At 33.6% G+C, this 18343-nt stretch overlaps 1 protein-coding gene across 2 annotated transcripts; it reads left to right on the top strand.

The window, feature by feature from the left end:
* Positions 1-8633: 8633 nt before the first annotated feature.
* On the top strand, positions 8634-14869 carry LOC112732308 (probable inositol transporter 2). Of its 2 annotated transcripts, none has more exons than XM_025780979.2 (6): positions 8634-9339; positions 9812-9931; positions 11339-11674; positions 12279-12386; positions 12743-13354; positions 14136-14869. In XM_025780979.2, the coding sequence occupies exons 3-6, from the start codon at positions 11354-11356 to the stop codon at positions 14634-14636; spliced, it is 1542 nt and encodes a 513-aa protein (XP_025636764.1). In that variant the 5' UTR covers positions 8634-9339; positions 9812-9931; positions 11339-11353; the 3' UTR covers positions 14637-14869. The 2 variants fall into 2 exon arrangements, with proteins under 2 accessions (XP_025636764.1, XP_025636763.1); XM_025780978.3 differs by having other exon boundaries at positions 8636-9339; positions 9812-9882.
* Positions 14870-18343: the final 3474 nt, after the last annotated feature.

Raw genomic sequence — 18343 nt, 5'->3', positions numbered from 1 at the left:
TTGGGAGGCAACCCAACGGTAATTAATTAATTATTTATTTCCTTTAATTTTCTTTTGTTTTTCTTTTAGGGTCATGATCATATGCAGCAGTCAGAACAGAGATAAAATTTCACAGTAGTGAAAACAGAACACTCTAGATTGAGTGTTAAAGTTGAACGCCAGCCAGGGAGCTCTGGCTAGCCGTCCAACACCCCTAATGGATAGCATTGCTAGCGTTGAACGCCAGCCAGGGAGCAGCCCCTGGGCGTTCAAACGCCAGTGCAGAGAAATAGGGAATCTTGAATTCCCTAGCCTCTCAGGACCAGTGGGTCCCACAGCATCTCTCACCTACCCAACTTATTCCCACCTACTTTTACACTTCCCTATACACACTTCCCTATAAACCCTAGCCCAGTCACATTCATACCACTTCCCCAAAACCATTATAACTCCCACCAACCCCCACCCACTTCAAAATCAAATTTCCCACCCAAAACCCCACCCATGGCCGAACTTAACCCCTTCCCACTCCTATAAATACCCATCTTCATAACCCTTCATACACACACCTCTCATATACTTACTACCCTACAAGGCCGAGCCCTCTTTCTCCCTCTATATCCTCCTATTTTTTTCTTCTTCTACTCCATTCTTCTTTTTTCTTTATTTATGCTCGAGGACGAGTGATGAACTGAATATTGATGGTTTAGAATTCACAATAAATTTTCGTTGCTAGTATAGTTTCTAAACCAAGCAATAATTCTTTCATACAAAAACTTGTTTGTCACTTAAGCAAACCCAATAAAATTTATAACTGAAGTATTCAAACATCGGGTCGTCTTCTCATGGAACTGCAGGGAGGTATGATTTATTATTGGTTATGGAAAAAGTATATTTTGTTTTGGGTTTTTAAAATAAGGAACAAGTAATTTAAATGACAAGAAAAATAAATTAATAATTAGAAAATCTCTTGGCAAGGTATGAGAACTGGGAATCCTATTCTAGTTATCCTTATCAGGTGTGATGAGAATTGGGTTTTTGCTCCCACTTAGTTAACCCTTACTAAATAAAGGTAAGTCAAGTGGACTAATTAACTTGATTCATCAGTCCTAGTCAACTCCTACGGAAAGACTAGCTTTAGAGGGATCCAAATCAATTAGCAATCCTAAATTCCAATCAACTGCTGAGTTTGACAACTCAAGTGTTACCAATTACTTAACCAAAGCCAAAAGGAGAAAATAAATCTACTTAAATAAAAAATGCCTTCAGATTGGAAGCAGCAGTAATATAAATAAAAGAAAGAAATCTTAAACATAAAATACTTCAATATGTATTAATTAAGAAAATCAATCCTAACATGGAGTTCATAAACCAAATTGAAAGGATAAATAACAATTAAAGTAATAGAATAAATAGAACTAGAAAATAAATTAAAGGAATATTGAACCTGTGATTGAAGAGAAGTAGCCTAATCATAATACGAATCCTAAATCCTAATCCTAATCCTAAGAGAGAGGAGAGAGCCTCTCTCTCTCTCTAAAACTACATCTAAAACCTAAAATTGTGAAATTATGAATGTTGTATGAATTGTTCTAAATGTCCTCCTTTGATTCCTCCATTCTCTGGCTTATATTCTGTGTTTCTGGCTTGGATTTGGGCCGAAAAAGGGTCCAGAAATCGCTGAGGGTGTTTTTTGCAGATTCCTGCACGTGGCGTCCATCATGCGTGCGCGTGGGTCACGCGTGCACGTCATCTGGGAGTTTTCCTTATCACGCGAATGCGTCGTTCACGCATCCACGTAATTTGTGTTCTGCTCAAGGCACGCGTCTGCGTTGTCCATGTGTGCGCGTCGCTACCATTTTGCGCTATCCGCGTCGTCCACGCGTGCGCGCCGCTACCTTTTCTTCAAAACTCTATTTTTGTGCTTTCCTTCCATTTTTGTATGTTTCCTCTCTGTCTTCTAAGCCATTCCTGCCCTATGAAGCCTGAAAATACTTAACACACAGATCACGGCATCGAATGATAATAAAGGATAATTAAAATTAATATTTTTAAAGTATAGGAAAACATGTTTTCACATATATTATAAAATAAGGAAGGGAAAGTAAAACCATGCAATTCATATGAATAAGTGGGTGAAGAATTGAATAAAACACTCAATTTGAGCACAAGAAGAATCATAAAATAGGGGTTTATCAGCGAGCAAAGTTTTAAGTTTGGTGTTGGAAAAGCATAGCTTTTTTCTTTCCATTACCATTCACGGCACTCAAGGTTGGAGACTCCTCTAGAAAGAGCAAAGGAAAAAGAGTAGCCACTCCCTTTGAATCTTGGAAGATGGAGAGATTCATCACCAAAGCTCATCAAGACCACTTCTATGAAGTAGTGGCAAAGAAGAAAGTGATCCCTAAGGTCCCTTTCGGACTCAAGAAGAATGAGTATTCGGAAATCCAAAGAGAGATCTGGAGAAGAGGTTGGGAAGTCCTAACCAATCCCATTCAAGATGTTGGGATTCTAATGGTGTAAGAGTTCTATGCTAATGCATGGGTTACTAAAAACTATGACACTAGTGTGAACCCAAAATCCAAGGAATTGGATCACCATGGTCCAAGGAAGAATCTTAGATTTCAGCCCGAAAAGTGTGAGGTTGGCGTTCAACTTGCCTCTAACACAAGGTGATCCTTATTCTTACACCAGGAGAGTCAACTTTGATCAGAGACTGCATCAAGTGCTCTCAGACATCTGTGTGGAAGGAGCACAGTAGAAAAGGGATTCCTAAGGCAAGCCCATTCAACTAAGAAGGGTTGACCTAAAGCCCATAGCTAGAGGATGGTTGGAATTCATCCAATGTTCCATCATCCCTACTAGCAACTGGTCAGAAGTGACTGTTGATAGAGCCATCATGATTCATTGCATCATGATTGGAAGTGAGGTAGAAGTACATGAGGTGATTCCTCAAGAACTGTACAAGATAGCTGAGAAGCCTTCCACTAATGCAAGGTTGGCATTCCCACACCTCATCTGTCATCTATGTAATTCAGTTGGAATTGTCATAGAAGGAGATATCTCTATTGGGAGGACAAGCCCATCACTAAGAAAAGGATGAAGCAAACTAGAGAGCATGCACAATAGCCTGTGCAACCACCTCAGCATGAGATCTCTGAGATGCCTCAAGGGATGTACTTTCCTCCTCAAAGCTATTGGGATCAATGGCAGACTTCTCTTGGAGAACTGAGCACTAACATGGAGCAATTAAGGGTGGAGCATCAAAAGCATTCCACCACCCTCAATGAAATAAGAGAATATCAAAGAGCCATAAGGGAAGAACAAAGGGCTATGAGGGAAGAACAACAAAGGCAAAAGAATGGTATTGAAGAGATCAAGCATCACATTGGATCCTCAAGGACGAGTACTAGCCACCACCATTAAAGGTGGATTCGTTCTCTTTTACTTCCTTTCCCTTAATTATTTTTCTGTTTTCTGTTATGTTTTGTCTGTTCTATTGTTCTTGTTGCATGATCATTTGCATTGAAGCCTTAAAGTTATAAAATGTTCCATATATCTCTCACCTTGCTTAAAATAAATTTATTCGAAAAGAATTGAGAGATGCATGAATTTCAAGTTTAGAATAAGAATAATTTAATTATATTGATGTGGTGGCATTGCTTTTGTTTTCTGAGTGTATGATTAAACAGTGCATATTTGAAGTTAGAATTTTAGAATGTTGGCTCTTGAAAGAATAAAGAAAAAGGAAAAGTATTATTGGTAATCTGAAAAATCAATAAAATTGATTCTTGAAGCAAGAAAAAAGCAGCAAAAAGAAAAAGAAAAAGCTTGCATGCAGAAAAAAAAAAAGTGGAGAAAAAATTAAATAGAAAAAAAAGAAAGAAAAAAGCAAGCAAAAAAAGCTAATAGGTCTTTAAACCAAAAGGCAAGAGAAAAAAGCCAATAACCCTTTAAACTAAAAGGCAAAGGGTAAAAGGATGTAAGGCTTTGAGCATCAGTGGATAGGAGGGCCTAAAAGAATAAAATCCTGGCCTAAGCGGCTTAACCAAACTGTCCCTAACCATGTGTTTGTGGCGTGAAGGTGTCAAGTGAAAAGTTTGAGACTGAGCGGTTAAAGTCGTGGTGCAAAGAAAAAAGAGTGTGCTTAAGAACTCTGGACACCTCTATCTGGGGACTCTAGCAAAGCTGAGTCACAATTTGAAAAGGTTCACGTAGTTAAAGTGTCGGTGGCATTATTGTATCCGGTGGTAATACTGGAAAACAAGGTGCTTAGGGTCACGGCCAAGACTCTGAAAGCTATGTTCAAGAATAAAAAAGAAATGAACTAGGAGAATCAATAATATCATCTAGATTCTAAGTTACTAAAGATGCCAATCATTCTAAGTTTCAATAGATAGTGAGATGCCAAAACTATTCAGAAGCAAAAAGCTACTAAGTCCCGCTCATCTAATTGTAACTGAGCTTCATTGGAAACTTAGAAATTTATTGTATATTAATTTTCTTTTTATCCTATTGTGTTTTTAGTTGCTTGGGGACAAGCAATAGTTTAGGTTTGGTGTTGTGATGAGCGGATATTTTATACGCTTTTTGGCATCATTTTCATATAGTTTTTAGTATGTTTTTTTTTTAGTTTTTATTATATTTTTATAGGTTTTAGTGTTAAATTCACATTTTTGGATTCTACTATGAGTTTTTGTGTTTTTGTACAATTTCAGGTATTTTCTGGCTAAAATTGAGGAGCTAGAGCAAAAGTCTGATTTAGAGACAGAGAAAGCACTGCAGATGTTGTCCGGATCTGACCTTCTTGCACTCGGAAGAGCTTTTCTCGAGCTACAGAAGTCCAAATGGAGCGCTCTCAATAGTTATGGAAAGCTGACTTCCAGAGATTTCCAGCAATGTATAATAGTCTATACTTTGCTTCTGATTACAAGGCCCAAAACTGGCGTCCAACGCCAGCTACCTGCCCCCTTCCAGGCGTCCAGCGCCCACAGAGCAAAGCCCAGCATCCAAACACCCAGAGAGGACCCCCTAGCCAGTGTTCAACATCCTAGGAGCCTTATAGCACGTGGATCTCATCAAAACTCAGCCCAAACACTCACTAAGTGGGCCCCAGAAATGGATTTTAGTACTAGAAAGACTGTTTTACCCTTACTAGTCATCTGTTTAGTATTTAAAGTGTATTTTACATTCTCCATAAGGGAGGACGCACATCATACACGTTTTACTATTGTATTTTCCTTTCAGTATGAGTTTCTAAACTTCCTAGGTTGAGGGAAGGAGCCCTACTGAGTCCTATGAATTAATAAAAGTATTACTATTTCTTCTTTGATCCGGCTTTGATTTATTTCTAAGATGTATACTCACTCTTCAACATGGTGAATAGGATGATCAGTGACAATCATCTCTATTCATCATACTAAGACGAACGTGTCTGACAAACACCTGCGTCTACTTGGGTTCGTGTGAATACGTGACTAGAAAGCACGAGCCAACAACTATGTTTATACATCTCTCAGACGACTAATCTACGACTTCGTTGGGGACTTCTCGAGAGACTATTTTAGCAGATTTTCGGGGAGATTAGGGTCTCCATGGTATAGGCTAGAATCTAAAGAAGCAACATTCTCTGATCCGGAAAATTTGACATTGTCTGTGGCGTTTTGAATAGGATCACCAGGAGAATGAACTGCTAGAGCTTCACCCTTCATCAGATTAGATGACCACGGCCAACGGCGTTCAATCTGTAGCAGAGGAGATCAATGACCACAGCCCATGGTGTTGATCACATACAGCCTGCCATAGAAGAGATCACTCACAAGTAGAGAAGACAGTAATACCAGAGTTAATTCAGAAAGGCAACACAACAATCCATTATCAAATACAAATTATAAATAGTTTCCCCTTATCATCAAAACACAACTCCTTCTGATCGCCTGACTAAGACCTGCAAGATAACCATTGCTTGCTTTAAACCACAATCTTCGTGGGATTGACCCTGACTCGCTCAGGTATTACTTGGACGACCCAGTGCACTTGCTGGTACAGCTGTACGAAGGTGTAGGGATTCGTGTACCACTCACTAGAATATGAAATCACAGAATCTTGATTGTTCCTTGACAGGGAAATATGTGCTTGTAAAATTGCAACTGTGCCTGCATTAGCCAGACTTATCCATATATCACGATTTTCACCTTGCTATAAAATGATGGCACCATCACCTCCAACAACACGTGATATTAGCAATGGAAGTGGTGGAACTACAGAAATATTTGGAACTGTTACATTCTTCAACTTTGGAGATCCACCAGATCGGAAAGGGTTAGAAAGGACAAGCCCTTGGGTGGCCCCAAGAAGCAGATTGTCAACCTCTTTAGAAAGATGCTAAGTAATAACACCAAAACAATGAACAATGCACCCAGGAATTGTAACCAGCCCCACTGATGTTGGAATGCCTGATAGGGTGATCACTTTCGATGAATTTGGCAAGAGTTTTACACTCATGGAAAAGCATCTAAGTTTCCTGAATGAACATATAGGTATATCAACCCTTAAATCAAAGCCACATGGGTTTGCCAATTCCACCATGACTTGGATGGGCTCTCCAACAACCCAAATAAGTTCTTGCTTCTTGACATTGATTGGATCTCCTTTATTGAAGGGTGTATAAATGAATAGATCTGAAGGAGCAGAACCTGCCCACCAGTCTGGTCTAGATGGATTCCATTTTACAGTGTCCATTTGTATTGGGAGGAGCGGAACAGAACGTAACCTGAAAACAATTAGTAATCAAACTGTTACCCTTTGTCCACTTGTATTGAATAGTCATGACGTAAATTGTCAAACTGGAAATTAAATCTTTAACCAAGTAAACACCTTATAAAAGGTAAATATAAATTTACGAAGTGCTAATAGAAATGTTGATCTAACTTATGAAAGTCAAAAGCCAAAAATAAAAATTTACAAGGACTTGGAAACAATACATATTTTTTATTGAAGAATACCAAGGTTAATTAATTTTACATTCATAATGCACCGACAAAGCACCTCCTACAAAAAAATAAAAATAAAATTGGAAACAGAAAAAAAGTGCAAACAAGATAATAAATAATTAAACAAATAAACAAAGTGCATGCCATGGTAAAAAGATGAAGATTCACTCTCATAGATATATAGATAGCTATCAAGGAGAATGTGCCATTTTATTTTTATTAATTTTTTAAAAATAAATTTATACACTCCTCTTTATTCTCTTCACTCAAAAAACTCTTCATCATAGAATTATCCAATAAATAAACCTCAAAGTCTGTAGCTCCACCAAAACAGAAATAATAAATAAAACAAAACATCCCACTATATGTTCACTCTTGGGTCAGAAGAATCACAACGTCAGTCCTTCAACCACTGAGAACTATCGTCCTTGTGGTTATCAGGGCAACATCTCAGTTACGAAAAAAAAATAACAGTCGTCGACCAAGAACTTACTTCTCAAATCTTAAAACCTTCCAAAACTGAAAAAATTCAGCAAGGAATCAATCCTAGTGGATTATAGCAACAAAGGTAACTATGTCACTTGCGCTATGTAATACTAAAAAAATCAAAACGGTGAATTGATACCAATAATAAAAATATTTCCAAAACTAAACAATTCATCAGGACTCAATCCCTCAAAATTGAACATATTAAGGCAGTAAGGCAGTTTTATGTTTTAACGCTTAGAAAAACAGAATCAGAATCAGTTCATTTGATGCTAAATCTTTGGAAAGACTAAAAATCTCATTGGATCATGGTGGCAAGTAAGCTCAGCTAGAATTGGAAGCACACCGGAGAATAAAATGAGAGAGGGAAAGAGAATCACCTGGGAATTGTTGGGGCAGAAGGCGAAGCATCGATGCACAAATGAAGGAGAGTAGGACCTACAAGATGTGTTGAATTGATCAATGACTAAGTCAAGATCAGGGGAGGAAGGGCAATGGCAGAGTCCGACGAGGAAGGGAGAGGGTGAAGAACTGAGGATAGACTGCTGCTGTCTGGTAGAGATTAGAGGTGAGGTTGCTCTTTATCAGTAGATTGGTATACAAAGAAGAGGAACAATTTTTTAGATATATTTTTCTTTTTGGTATGAAGGGGTAGGAGGGATTAGATTAGGGTTCATGATAAACAAATTAATTGTTTAGTGTATATGAATAATGAAATGTATTTTCGTTTTGATTTTTATATTGATTTAGATTTAAAATTGAAAAACTAAAGTTAATTGAATTTTGATTAAATTAAAGAATTAGGGTTGTTCTTGTCCAATACAAAAAAATGATATTTATGTCTTTTTGTAAAAATTAAATAAATTTTATTTTTATTTTTATTAAAGCATAAGGGTGATTTAGTAAAATCATTGATATAATATATATTTTAAAAAAATAATTATTAATATAAAAAACATAATTCACATGTCGTGTTTTAATTTGTCCATATTTTTATTGTACTAGTACGTATAAATTTATGATCGTACCGAAACAAACACCATATATCTAACGTCAAAATTAAAATATTGACACCAATTGTTCAATCAATTTAATAGAAATATTCTATTTGTCCATAATTAAGGAAAAAAATAATAACCAACTATAGAAGATAAAACGAATATTTCTCGGTTAAGTGGGTCATATGATTCGTGTTAATGTTTAACTTATAGTTATTTTCACCCTAGCAAACCGTGTTTTCTGTTCTAAAAAATAAAAAGTGAAGATATTAAACAGTGGTTCTATACTTCTATGTGCACCTGCATATAGGGACCATTCGCCAAGGTCGGTTAGATAAGAAAACGGTGAGAAAAGACCAACCAGTACCGGTGCCTCATAATCCCCACCCAAATTGTATATTGCTTTAATTAATTAATTATATTATTTTGGCAATAGCAATCTCATAATTTTTCTCATTCTTAGTGTAGGAATTGTTGAATTCACATAACTTTGGTACCATTGAAAATTCTAAATTGTCTATGTGATTCTGTCACATGAATTTAAAACCATGATGGCAAGGAACTTCTTATTTCTCTCTATAAATATGCTCTTATTCATACTCACCCCTTTCATCCCTTGACTCAATCACTTCTATTCCCACCATTAAGTTGAGACTCTTTCTTTTTTCCTCTTTTCTCTTCTTCTTCGTTTATGGACAATAATATAAGTTAAATTCCTTGTTTGTTGTTTATAAAAATAAACATAAACACTATGGAAGGAGGAGTGCCAGAAGCCGATGTCTTTGCTTTCAGAGAGTGTTTGGCACTTTCATGGAAGAATCCTTATGTTCTTCGTCTTGCTTTCTCTGCTGGAATTGGTGGCCTTCTCTTTGGCTACGACACAGGTATTACATTTATAATATTAGAGGTGATGATTGTTTGTGTGAAATTGTCTTCGTGCGAAAATAATAAATCAAATTTATTAGATAATTTGATATATTTGATAAAGTTATCGTTTAACAATTTTTATTTTATCATCTTAAAATAATTAACAAAATATTTTTATAAATTTACTATTTTAAGATTTTTAAAATGTAAAGATATTAAAAAATATTACGTGTATATAAAAATTATTAAATCAGTAACTATATATTTATATTATTTTATTTATTTTTTATGTATATTTTTACATTTCACCATGTATTTGATTACTGGGACAATTTGACGATTGATTTTCCCATTTTTTTTTCTTCCCCTGTTTTTCTCTGCTTTTTTTTTTTTTTTTTTTTTGTATTTTATGTCTCTGTTTTATAGTGCTTATTAAGAAGCATCAAATCTGAAGTTTTGATATTGACAATTGATGTGTGCTATGTGCAGGAGTAATATCCGGGGCTCTTTTATATATTAGGGATGATTTCAAAGCTGTGGATAGAGAGACATGGCTCCAGGTAAGAGATTATACAAGAAAGTCGAACGCTGGAATTAAATTTAAATAAGGTATGTATAAATTTAACTACTAAATTGTGACTTTAATTATATAAAAAAAATGATTTCTTTTCTTTGTAAGTTGTGCCAATTGAATTTGATTTTTTTAATCATATACACTGTAGTTACGTACATACTTTTATTGTTTTATGGAAAGTGGAATTAAATCCTATATAATTAACAAAAAAAAGGCTGCAGATGGCAAAATGTTCAGGTAACTTTAATTTCTTTTTTTTTTTTAGTTAAATTAGTTTCTTTATACTTACAAAATCTTTTTTTTCTGAAAAAAAAAATTGATTTTGCTCTATTAAGAATTTATTTGCTTTGGTTCTATATGTTAATTTCTTCTTTTAAATATTGAACTAACAAACAAAAATGTTGATGTGACAAAATATTATAGTTAAGAATATAAACAATCAAAGATAAATAAACAACTTCCAATTTTTAAATTTAATTTTGGCCGACTCAAATAAGAAGTTATAAAAACAATAGATACTAGATAGACTGTATTCTTATAGTGGAAAAACGTGTTTCTTATATTTAAAAATTTTACACCTACATGAGCAGTTTAGTGAATATTGGATTTGGCGTTGTTCGAAAATTTTGAGGGTGTTGCCAGCCCTCTTATGGTCCTAAATTGTGAACCACAGCAGAAATGATTGGCCACAATATTTTCAATACTCCTACTCTAACTCTCAATCACAAATGAATCATGAATGAATAGGAGAGACATAGTTATATATGACAACTGTAAGATTGTACTTTTGAATTATAATTTATTTATTATTATTTATCTGCTCATGAGGAAATATGGTTAAAATTTTTCATAAATGAATTTTATGTGTAAACTTTGATATGAATTTAATTATTTTTATATATATTTAAATTAAATGTTTTGGTTTTTTTCATGCTCTTTTCAACTACTGATATTAATTTTTTTTAAGAAATAAAAATAAATTATTTTTATTTATAAAAATTTAGAATATTAATAAATTTATCCATGAATAAATAAAAACTAATTTTGTATCCATAAAATAAAAATTACTATTTTATCTATAAAAATTAAAAAAATTAAAAAATCTACCGTTAATAAAATTAACGTTTAAGTACTTTTGTTGTAGCAAAACTATTTTTTGAAGATATGTAGTTAAATTTATTTTCATTCTAAAGTTTTATGGACTCATAAATTAAAGGACTAAATTCTGTTATATTTCACAAAATTGATTAATAACACTTTCTCTTATCTTATGCTGAATTCGAAGTACAAGTAGTGTTTGGTTCCCAAAGCTTGTCACTGAGAGAACATAATTGATTAATAACCGCTACTTATGGAAAACTAATAAATCTCACTATAACAACACTAATAAGTATTACACAATGAGAGTTAATTAATGAAACAATTTCATGTTGATAAAACAGGAAGCCATAGTGAGCATGGCACTAGCCGGAGCAATAATAGGAGCCTCTGTTGGAGGATGGATCAACGATCGATTTGGAAGAAGAAAAGCAATAATTCTTGCCGATACACTCTTCTTCATTGGATCAGTTATCATGGCTGCTGCAACAAATCCTGCAATTCTCATCGTGGGTCGAGTTTTCGTTGGACTCGGCGTTGGAATGGCGTCGATGGCGTCCCCATTGTACATCTCGGAAGCTTCTCCGACCAGAGTTCGCGGTGCTCTGGTTAGTCTCAATGGATTCCTCATCACTGGTGGACAGTTTCTGTCCTATCTCATCAACTTGGCTTTCACAAATGTAAGATGACGGTGTTACCCTTGAGCTTAATTATTTTGATGAATACTATGACAAAAATTAAAGTAGCAGATTACTGACTTGTTGGTTCAATCACGGATGAATAATCACTAGTCCAACCATTTGTTTTAAATTTAGTTAGATACATATGGAAAAAACAAATTCAACTTTTATTTATTAAGAGGAGATTATTATAACAAAATTGTTTTCCATAATGTGTCAAAAAAAATAATGTAAATATAATTTTATAGATAAATGTTATGAATTTAAATTTGATATCCTAATAGTATAAGTCATTCAATTATATCAAAAGTTATTAATAGTTTAATGATTAAAAATATATATCGAAACTTAATTCCCGGTCAGACCCTAATACTACTCACTTTGGTCCGTGGTTACTACTTATTCGGACAATTCTTAATTGTAATTGTTTATTTTGACATAAATTTTATGTTTGACATGCATTCCGTTATACCAACGGTTCACTCATATTCTGCTGCATGATTGCCATGCTTCTATCTGCAGTTAATCACATTATCTAGATTTTATTAGTACAAAGTTTTGTTCTTACAAATTAGATTTTTGATTTTGATGTCAATTTGTTCAGGCACCAGGAACATGGAGGTGGATGTTAGGAGTGGCTGCACTGCCGGCATTAATACAAATAGTTTTGATGACTATGCTCCCAGAATCACCTCGTTGGTTATTCAGAAAGGTTTCCATCTTACGTAACTAACATTTTTAAAAATTGTCAATACAATTTTTAGTAAGTTCTATAAAAATATTTTGTACATATTAAAAATTAGTTATTATATAATTGTGTATAAATATATTATTTCTGTATAAATACATGTGTAGTTTAACTTATTTTTAATGTATATTATACACTGATAGCTTATTTTAATAGTTGATTTTAGTGTATACCTAACATAATTAAAATTTTAATTATTATTTTCAGTATATAATTTTTACTCTGAAGAAAAAAATATTAACAGTGAACAAAAATACAAACAAATATGTACTTTTATTTCCTTTCTTTACAAAATTTTAAAATATTTATGTTGTAAACAGGAAAGAGAAGAAGAAGCGAAAACAATTTTAAGAAGAATTTACCCTCCAGAGGATGTTGAAAATGAAATCAACACACTTAAGGAGTCAGTGGAGATGGAAATCAAGGAAGCTTCAAACTCAGATAAGGTGAGCATAACAAAAATGCTGAAAACAAAAACAGTTAGAAGAGGCTTATATGCAGGAATGGGCCTCCAAATCTTCCAACAATTCGTTGGCATCAACACAGTTATGTACTACTGCCCCACAATCGTGCAACTAGCTGGATTTGCATCAAACAGAGTAGCACTCCTTCTTTCTCTTGTAACTGCTGGTCTCAATGCAATTGGTTCAATTATGAGCATTTACTTCATTGACAAGACTGGCAGGAGGAAGCTTCTTTTGTTCAGCTTGTCCGGCGTTGTGGTGTCCCTTGTTGTCTTGACTGTTGTGTTCCATGAGACCACCACTCACTCGCCGATGGTTAGCCCCGCCGACACGGCGCTATTTAACAATGCTACTTGCCCTGCTTTTAACGCTACTTTGGATTCTGTCGGATCTGCTGGTGGATGGGATTGTATGAAGTGCCTTAAGGCTTCTCCAAGTTGCCGATTCTGTGCTTCTGGATCTAATAAGGTAACTTTTTGAATCTATGCATGATGCACTAGTACTTCAGTTTTGCTCAGCTATATATTCATCAAAAACTTCTACATTAGGCTTCTTTTCTTATTATTGCTTAGAACAAAAAGAGATAATTATATTATTTGTTTCTTATATATCTATTTTTTTTGTCTATTATTTGGAACAATATATTATATCAGAAATATTTTACAACAATTAATGAATGTTAAATAAGATAAATTTTAGCTGGTTTTGTTGTCCCCCAACATTACCGATATTATATTTATGATGGTGGTTGTTGTCATCAGCATTATTATATCATCCTTTATCATATATTATGTTTGTTTGGACATGGTTTGTTTAGTAATAAGAAAAAGATTTTTTTATTAATAAATAAGATTTTTTTAATTTAAGTATATTTAGTAAATTTTTTCAAATAAAAATACATTCACTAAAAGAATAAAAAATATTTATTTTTAAAAAAAGATTACAATTTTTGTCCTTTTTTCAAAGATTTTTTTCCTAAAAAAAAATTCTAGCATAATGATGAAAAAATCTTTTTGTATTATTTTATTTAAAAATAATTGAAAATAAAAAATTATTTTTATATAAAATATCCACCCATCAAATTATCTTTTTCTTAAAAAATCTTTTAAAGAAATCAATTAAAAAAAATCTTTGTTAAAAACTTGCCAAACAAATTTTTAAGTTTAGCAGCACCTAGGTACCCGTTAAGAAAATTGGTATTCATATTTGTGTCGTAAGTTTGTAACACGAACTTGGAATTTTAATGCAGCTCTTACCTGGAGCATGTTTGATCTCAAGCGACACAACAGAAAAGCAATGTGAAAATAATGAGAGATTATGGTACACAAGGGGGTGCCCAAGCAAATACGGTTTTCTTGCACTAATAGGCCTTGCACTTTACATAATTTTCTTCTCACCAGGAATGGGAACTGTTCCATGGGTTGTGAACTCTGAAATCTACCCTTTGAGGTACAGAGGGATATGTGGTGGAATGGCATCAACTTCAAATTGGGTTTCTAATCTAATTGTTGCTCAGTCCTTTCTGTCACTCACAGATGCTATTGGCACTTCTTGCACTTTCATGATCTTTATATTTATCACCACTGCTGCCATTGTGTTTGTTTTGATCTTTGTTCCGGAAACTAAAGGGCTTCCCATTGAGGCTGTGGAGAAGATGCTTGACAGAAGGACTTTGAACTTCAAGTTTTGGCAGGGGAATCATGATGATGGTGATGATGAAGTAATGAAACAAAAGACTCAGTCAGTTTGAGTTAGTTATGTGTTGTGTAATGTCGTCATGAAACTAATAACAGAAAGATATAACATGTTTAATTAGCATTATAGAATTATTATGATTATGATTATGGTCAAATCTTATATATGTAGAGATTTCAAATAAATAATTAGTGCTATGTATATATTAGAATTTGGTGTACGGTAAATTTTTATTTAGAGTATGGATAGAAAGACAATAATATAAAATTATCTTATTTATTTGAACAATTATTACTATATATTTATTATATTTTTTTTTTTGGTGACTATATATTTATTATATTTAATATTATGCATTTATTTTAGTAGTAATTAATAAGTGCAAATAAAAAGTCCAAAAAGACAAGTTATCACAACCTTTGGTTTCAAATATTTCATGGTACAAATCATTTCTTTTTCTTCTTTTATAAAGTTAATGATTAAGATCTTTTTGTCGTACAAAAACTAAACTTCTTAAAACATAAAAAATAATGTCTCTTGGTATAAAGAATATTAATTTAAAGAAAACACTAAAGCAGAAGAAAAAAAAATTAACTTAGACAATATATTATAAGAGTTCAGATTGAACAAATCCATTTCAGGCATGAAGCAAATATAAAGCCATTTTGGCTCAACATTTTTAGATCACTTATTAAAGAGTAAAGTAGACTCAATTCAATCCTTTTTCATCTTTTCAATGGGTAAGATGATTTTTGTCACATAAATGGTACACTTGAAGTTTTGTCTCTGTTTATTGTGAGATGGCGTGGTCATTTCTTGATCTTCAATGTGAAATGTCAACAAAAGTTAACTACGTGACACATTATTGTGATGACCCTATCGTTAAGTATTATGTTAGTAGGTGAAAAATAGATAAAAAGTCGATTTGCCCCTTCTTCAAAATTTTCTACCTTCACCCTTAACCCTTATTGATAGTATTGCAGTAAAATGTAAGATACTCGATTTACAGAACAGTATAGAACAAATGAACGAGATCCATTAGTGAGTTATATGGTATGGAGGAATAAAATCAGACAAAATATTCCATCGTAAAATTAACAATTGCCATAACATTCTACCCATGGGGAGATCTTCATATAATTCATTAGTGACTGAATAGAGAAAATATGAATAGTCTCCGTATGTTCTTTACTCGTGGGACCTGTCTTGAAAAAAATCATTTTGTCATGACTTTCTTGTATAAAATGAAAGGTTCCTGATGAGTTAGAAAAGGGGTTTGAATTTATTGCCTTTTTTAAATTTATCAATAAAATCTTAAAATTAAAACTTATAACTTAGTTTCTGTTTGATGTGCATAATGAATTATGAAGGAGACAATTTTATTTTGTCTTATAAATCGTGAAAAATATAATTAGAGCAGAGAAAAAGACGATACAATCATGTATCCTAATTTAGTTGCCTAGTGCAATACAATTTACATCTAGTTTTCACTATAATGTTGGTAAAATTTTCACTATCTATTCAAGTATTACATGCACCAATCTCAAGGACTCAACATAATCTTATCAGAGACACATCAAGTTTCAACATAAACTTGACTTGGCTATGTAACTACCTAGACTCGACACACTGAGTGCTTACCCAACTTAGTGTAACGTCCTGGGTTCTGCGTTAGAGTCGTGTATGCGAGTTTTACGTTTTATTCATATAACATCTATGATAAGCTTTTTTCCGCGATCTTTAAATAAAATGAATAATAATGTAATATTAATATTATGTTATTATTTAATCTTATTTAACAAAGGACGGTCACTTGATTTTGGACACGGAAAATTGAAAAAAACAGCTCGACTTTACTAATGTTATTTACATTAATAATTTATTCAATCTTATTCTAATTAAATACCACCACTTGAGACAATTATCTGAGTTTTACCATGTCCAATTACCTTAATTACCTTTCAAGATATTTAAAAATTTAACTTCGCTAATTCAACAGATAAAAAACGCGACACGCAGTGCTTAATGCGCTACATGTCGCAACGCATGCCTTCCCACCTAATTAAGTGTCATTAGTCACTAATTACACATTATATATAAGCACAAATATTCTCTCTTTCTCTCTCCTCTAGTTTAGCTGTGATATGCATGGAGGATTTTTGTTAAATTTCGGACTTTCTGAGCTTGATTTATTGAGATCCGTGACTCCCACAAAAATTCTGATCCGATAGAAGTGACCGTATCTTCATCCTCTACGCGATGACGTGTGTTTTGTTTGGTGGAATCGTGAAGTGAAATTGTAAGACCCCAAATTTTCAAAAATTAAATAATAAATTTATTTATGATTTATTATATTTAATTAAGATTATTTTTTTAAGAAATTTTATATATAAATTAAACAATGTCTTATTTATGATCTAAAGCTTTAGTAATTGAATAATAATAATAATAATAATAATAATAATAATAATAATAATAATAATAATAATAATAATAATAATAATAATAATAATAAGAAGGAATCTATATGCTTTAAGTTGAATAATTAGATTTTTGTCTTTATTTTATGATTATAAAGAAAATTAATTTTTATTATCTCTAATAATTGAATTAGAGTATTTATTTAAAAATAAATTTTAAGTTGATAATTAAATAGTACTTTTATGGATATTATTATTGAATTAAGGTTGATTTTTAACTACTCTATTATTCCTAATTTTATTAAAATTACCTAAACTACCTAAAAACTTCCAAATTGAACCCAGTAACCCTGACCTAATCTAGCCACTGCCATTCACCGCCACACTTCCCCTTTTTACCATCTGTAGCCAAATCCCCATTTTTCTCTCCTCATGTATACAACACAACACACACGGTTATACCCATGGAGAAAAGAAAGAAAAGGAAGAATGGAAGAAAAGCTGCGCCACGAGAGAGAAGAAAAATCTGCCAGACGCCGTCGAACCCACGCTGCTGCTGCCGTCGCACAAACCAGAGGAGAAGGGGAGGCATCGTGTTGCGTATGAGAGGGAGGCCGAAGCAGGTCGCGCAAAGGAAGGGACATGCACCACCATTGAGCTGCTGTGCACCGCCAGGTTCGTTGCCGTCAATGTTCATTCTAGCCGCCACTGTCGTCGTTGGAGTCACCCAGAAGGGGAGCCCGATGCGAGAGGAACAACGCGCAAGGGATGAGAGGATATTTTATACACTTTTTGTCATTGTTTTCATATAGTTTTTAGGATGTTTTGTTTAGTTTTTATTAAGTTTTTATAGGTTTTAGTGTCAAATTCACATTTTTGGATTATACTATGAGTTTGTGTATTTTTGTGCAATTTTAAGCAATTTCTGGCTGATATTAACGAGCTGAAGCAAAAGTCTGATTCAGAGACAGAGAAAGCACTGCAGATGTTGTCTGGATCTGACCTCCTTGCATTCGGAAGAGCTTTTCTGGAGTTACAGAAGTCTAAATGGAGCGTTCTCAACGGCTATAGAAATCTGACTTAGAGAGCTTTCCAGCAACGTATAATAGTCTATACTTTGCTTCAGATTACAAGGCCTAAAACTAGCATCCAATGCCAGCCTCCTGCCCCATTTCAGGCGTCCAGCGCCCAAGGAGAAGAGACCAGCGTCCAAACGCCCAAAGAGGACCCCTAGCCAGTGTTCATCGCCTTGAAGGCCTCATAGCACGTGGATCTCATCAAAGCGCAGCCCAAACACTCACCAAGTGGGCTCCAGAAGTAGATTTTAGCACTAAAAAGACTG

The sequence above is a fragment of the Arachis hypogaea genome, chromosome 13, assembly GCF_003086295.3.
Source record: "Arachis hypogaea cultivar Tifrunner chromosome 13, arahy.Tifrunner.gnm2.J5K5, whole genome shotgun sequence".
NCBI classification, from domain to species: domain Eukaryota; kingdom Viridiplantae; phylum Streptophyta; class Magnoliopsida; order Fabales; family Fabaceae; genus Arachis; species Arachis hypogaea.
This window is presented reverse-complemented; position numbering and strand designations above follow the sequence as displayed.

Bases quoted from the DNA above. Each gene is read 5' to 3' on its own strand.
- LOC112732308 (XM_025780978.3), top strand. From the start codon at position 9,207: ATGGAAGGAGGAGTGCCAGAAGCCGATGTCTTTGCTTTCAGAGAGTGT. The intron at 9,883-11,338 runs GTAAGAGATTAT...TTGATAAAACAG, and splicing joins ATAGAGAGACATGGCTCCAG to GAAGCCATAGTGAGCATGGC. The intron at 11,675-12,278 runs GTAAGATGACGG...CAATTTGTTCAG, and splicing joins TCAACTTGGCTTTCACAAAT to GCACCAGGAACATGGAGGTG.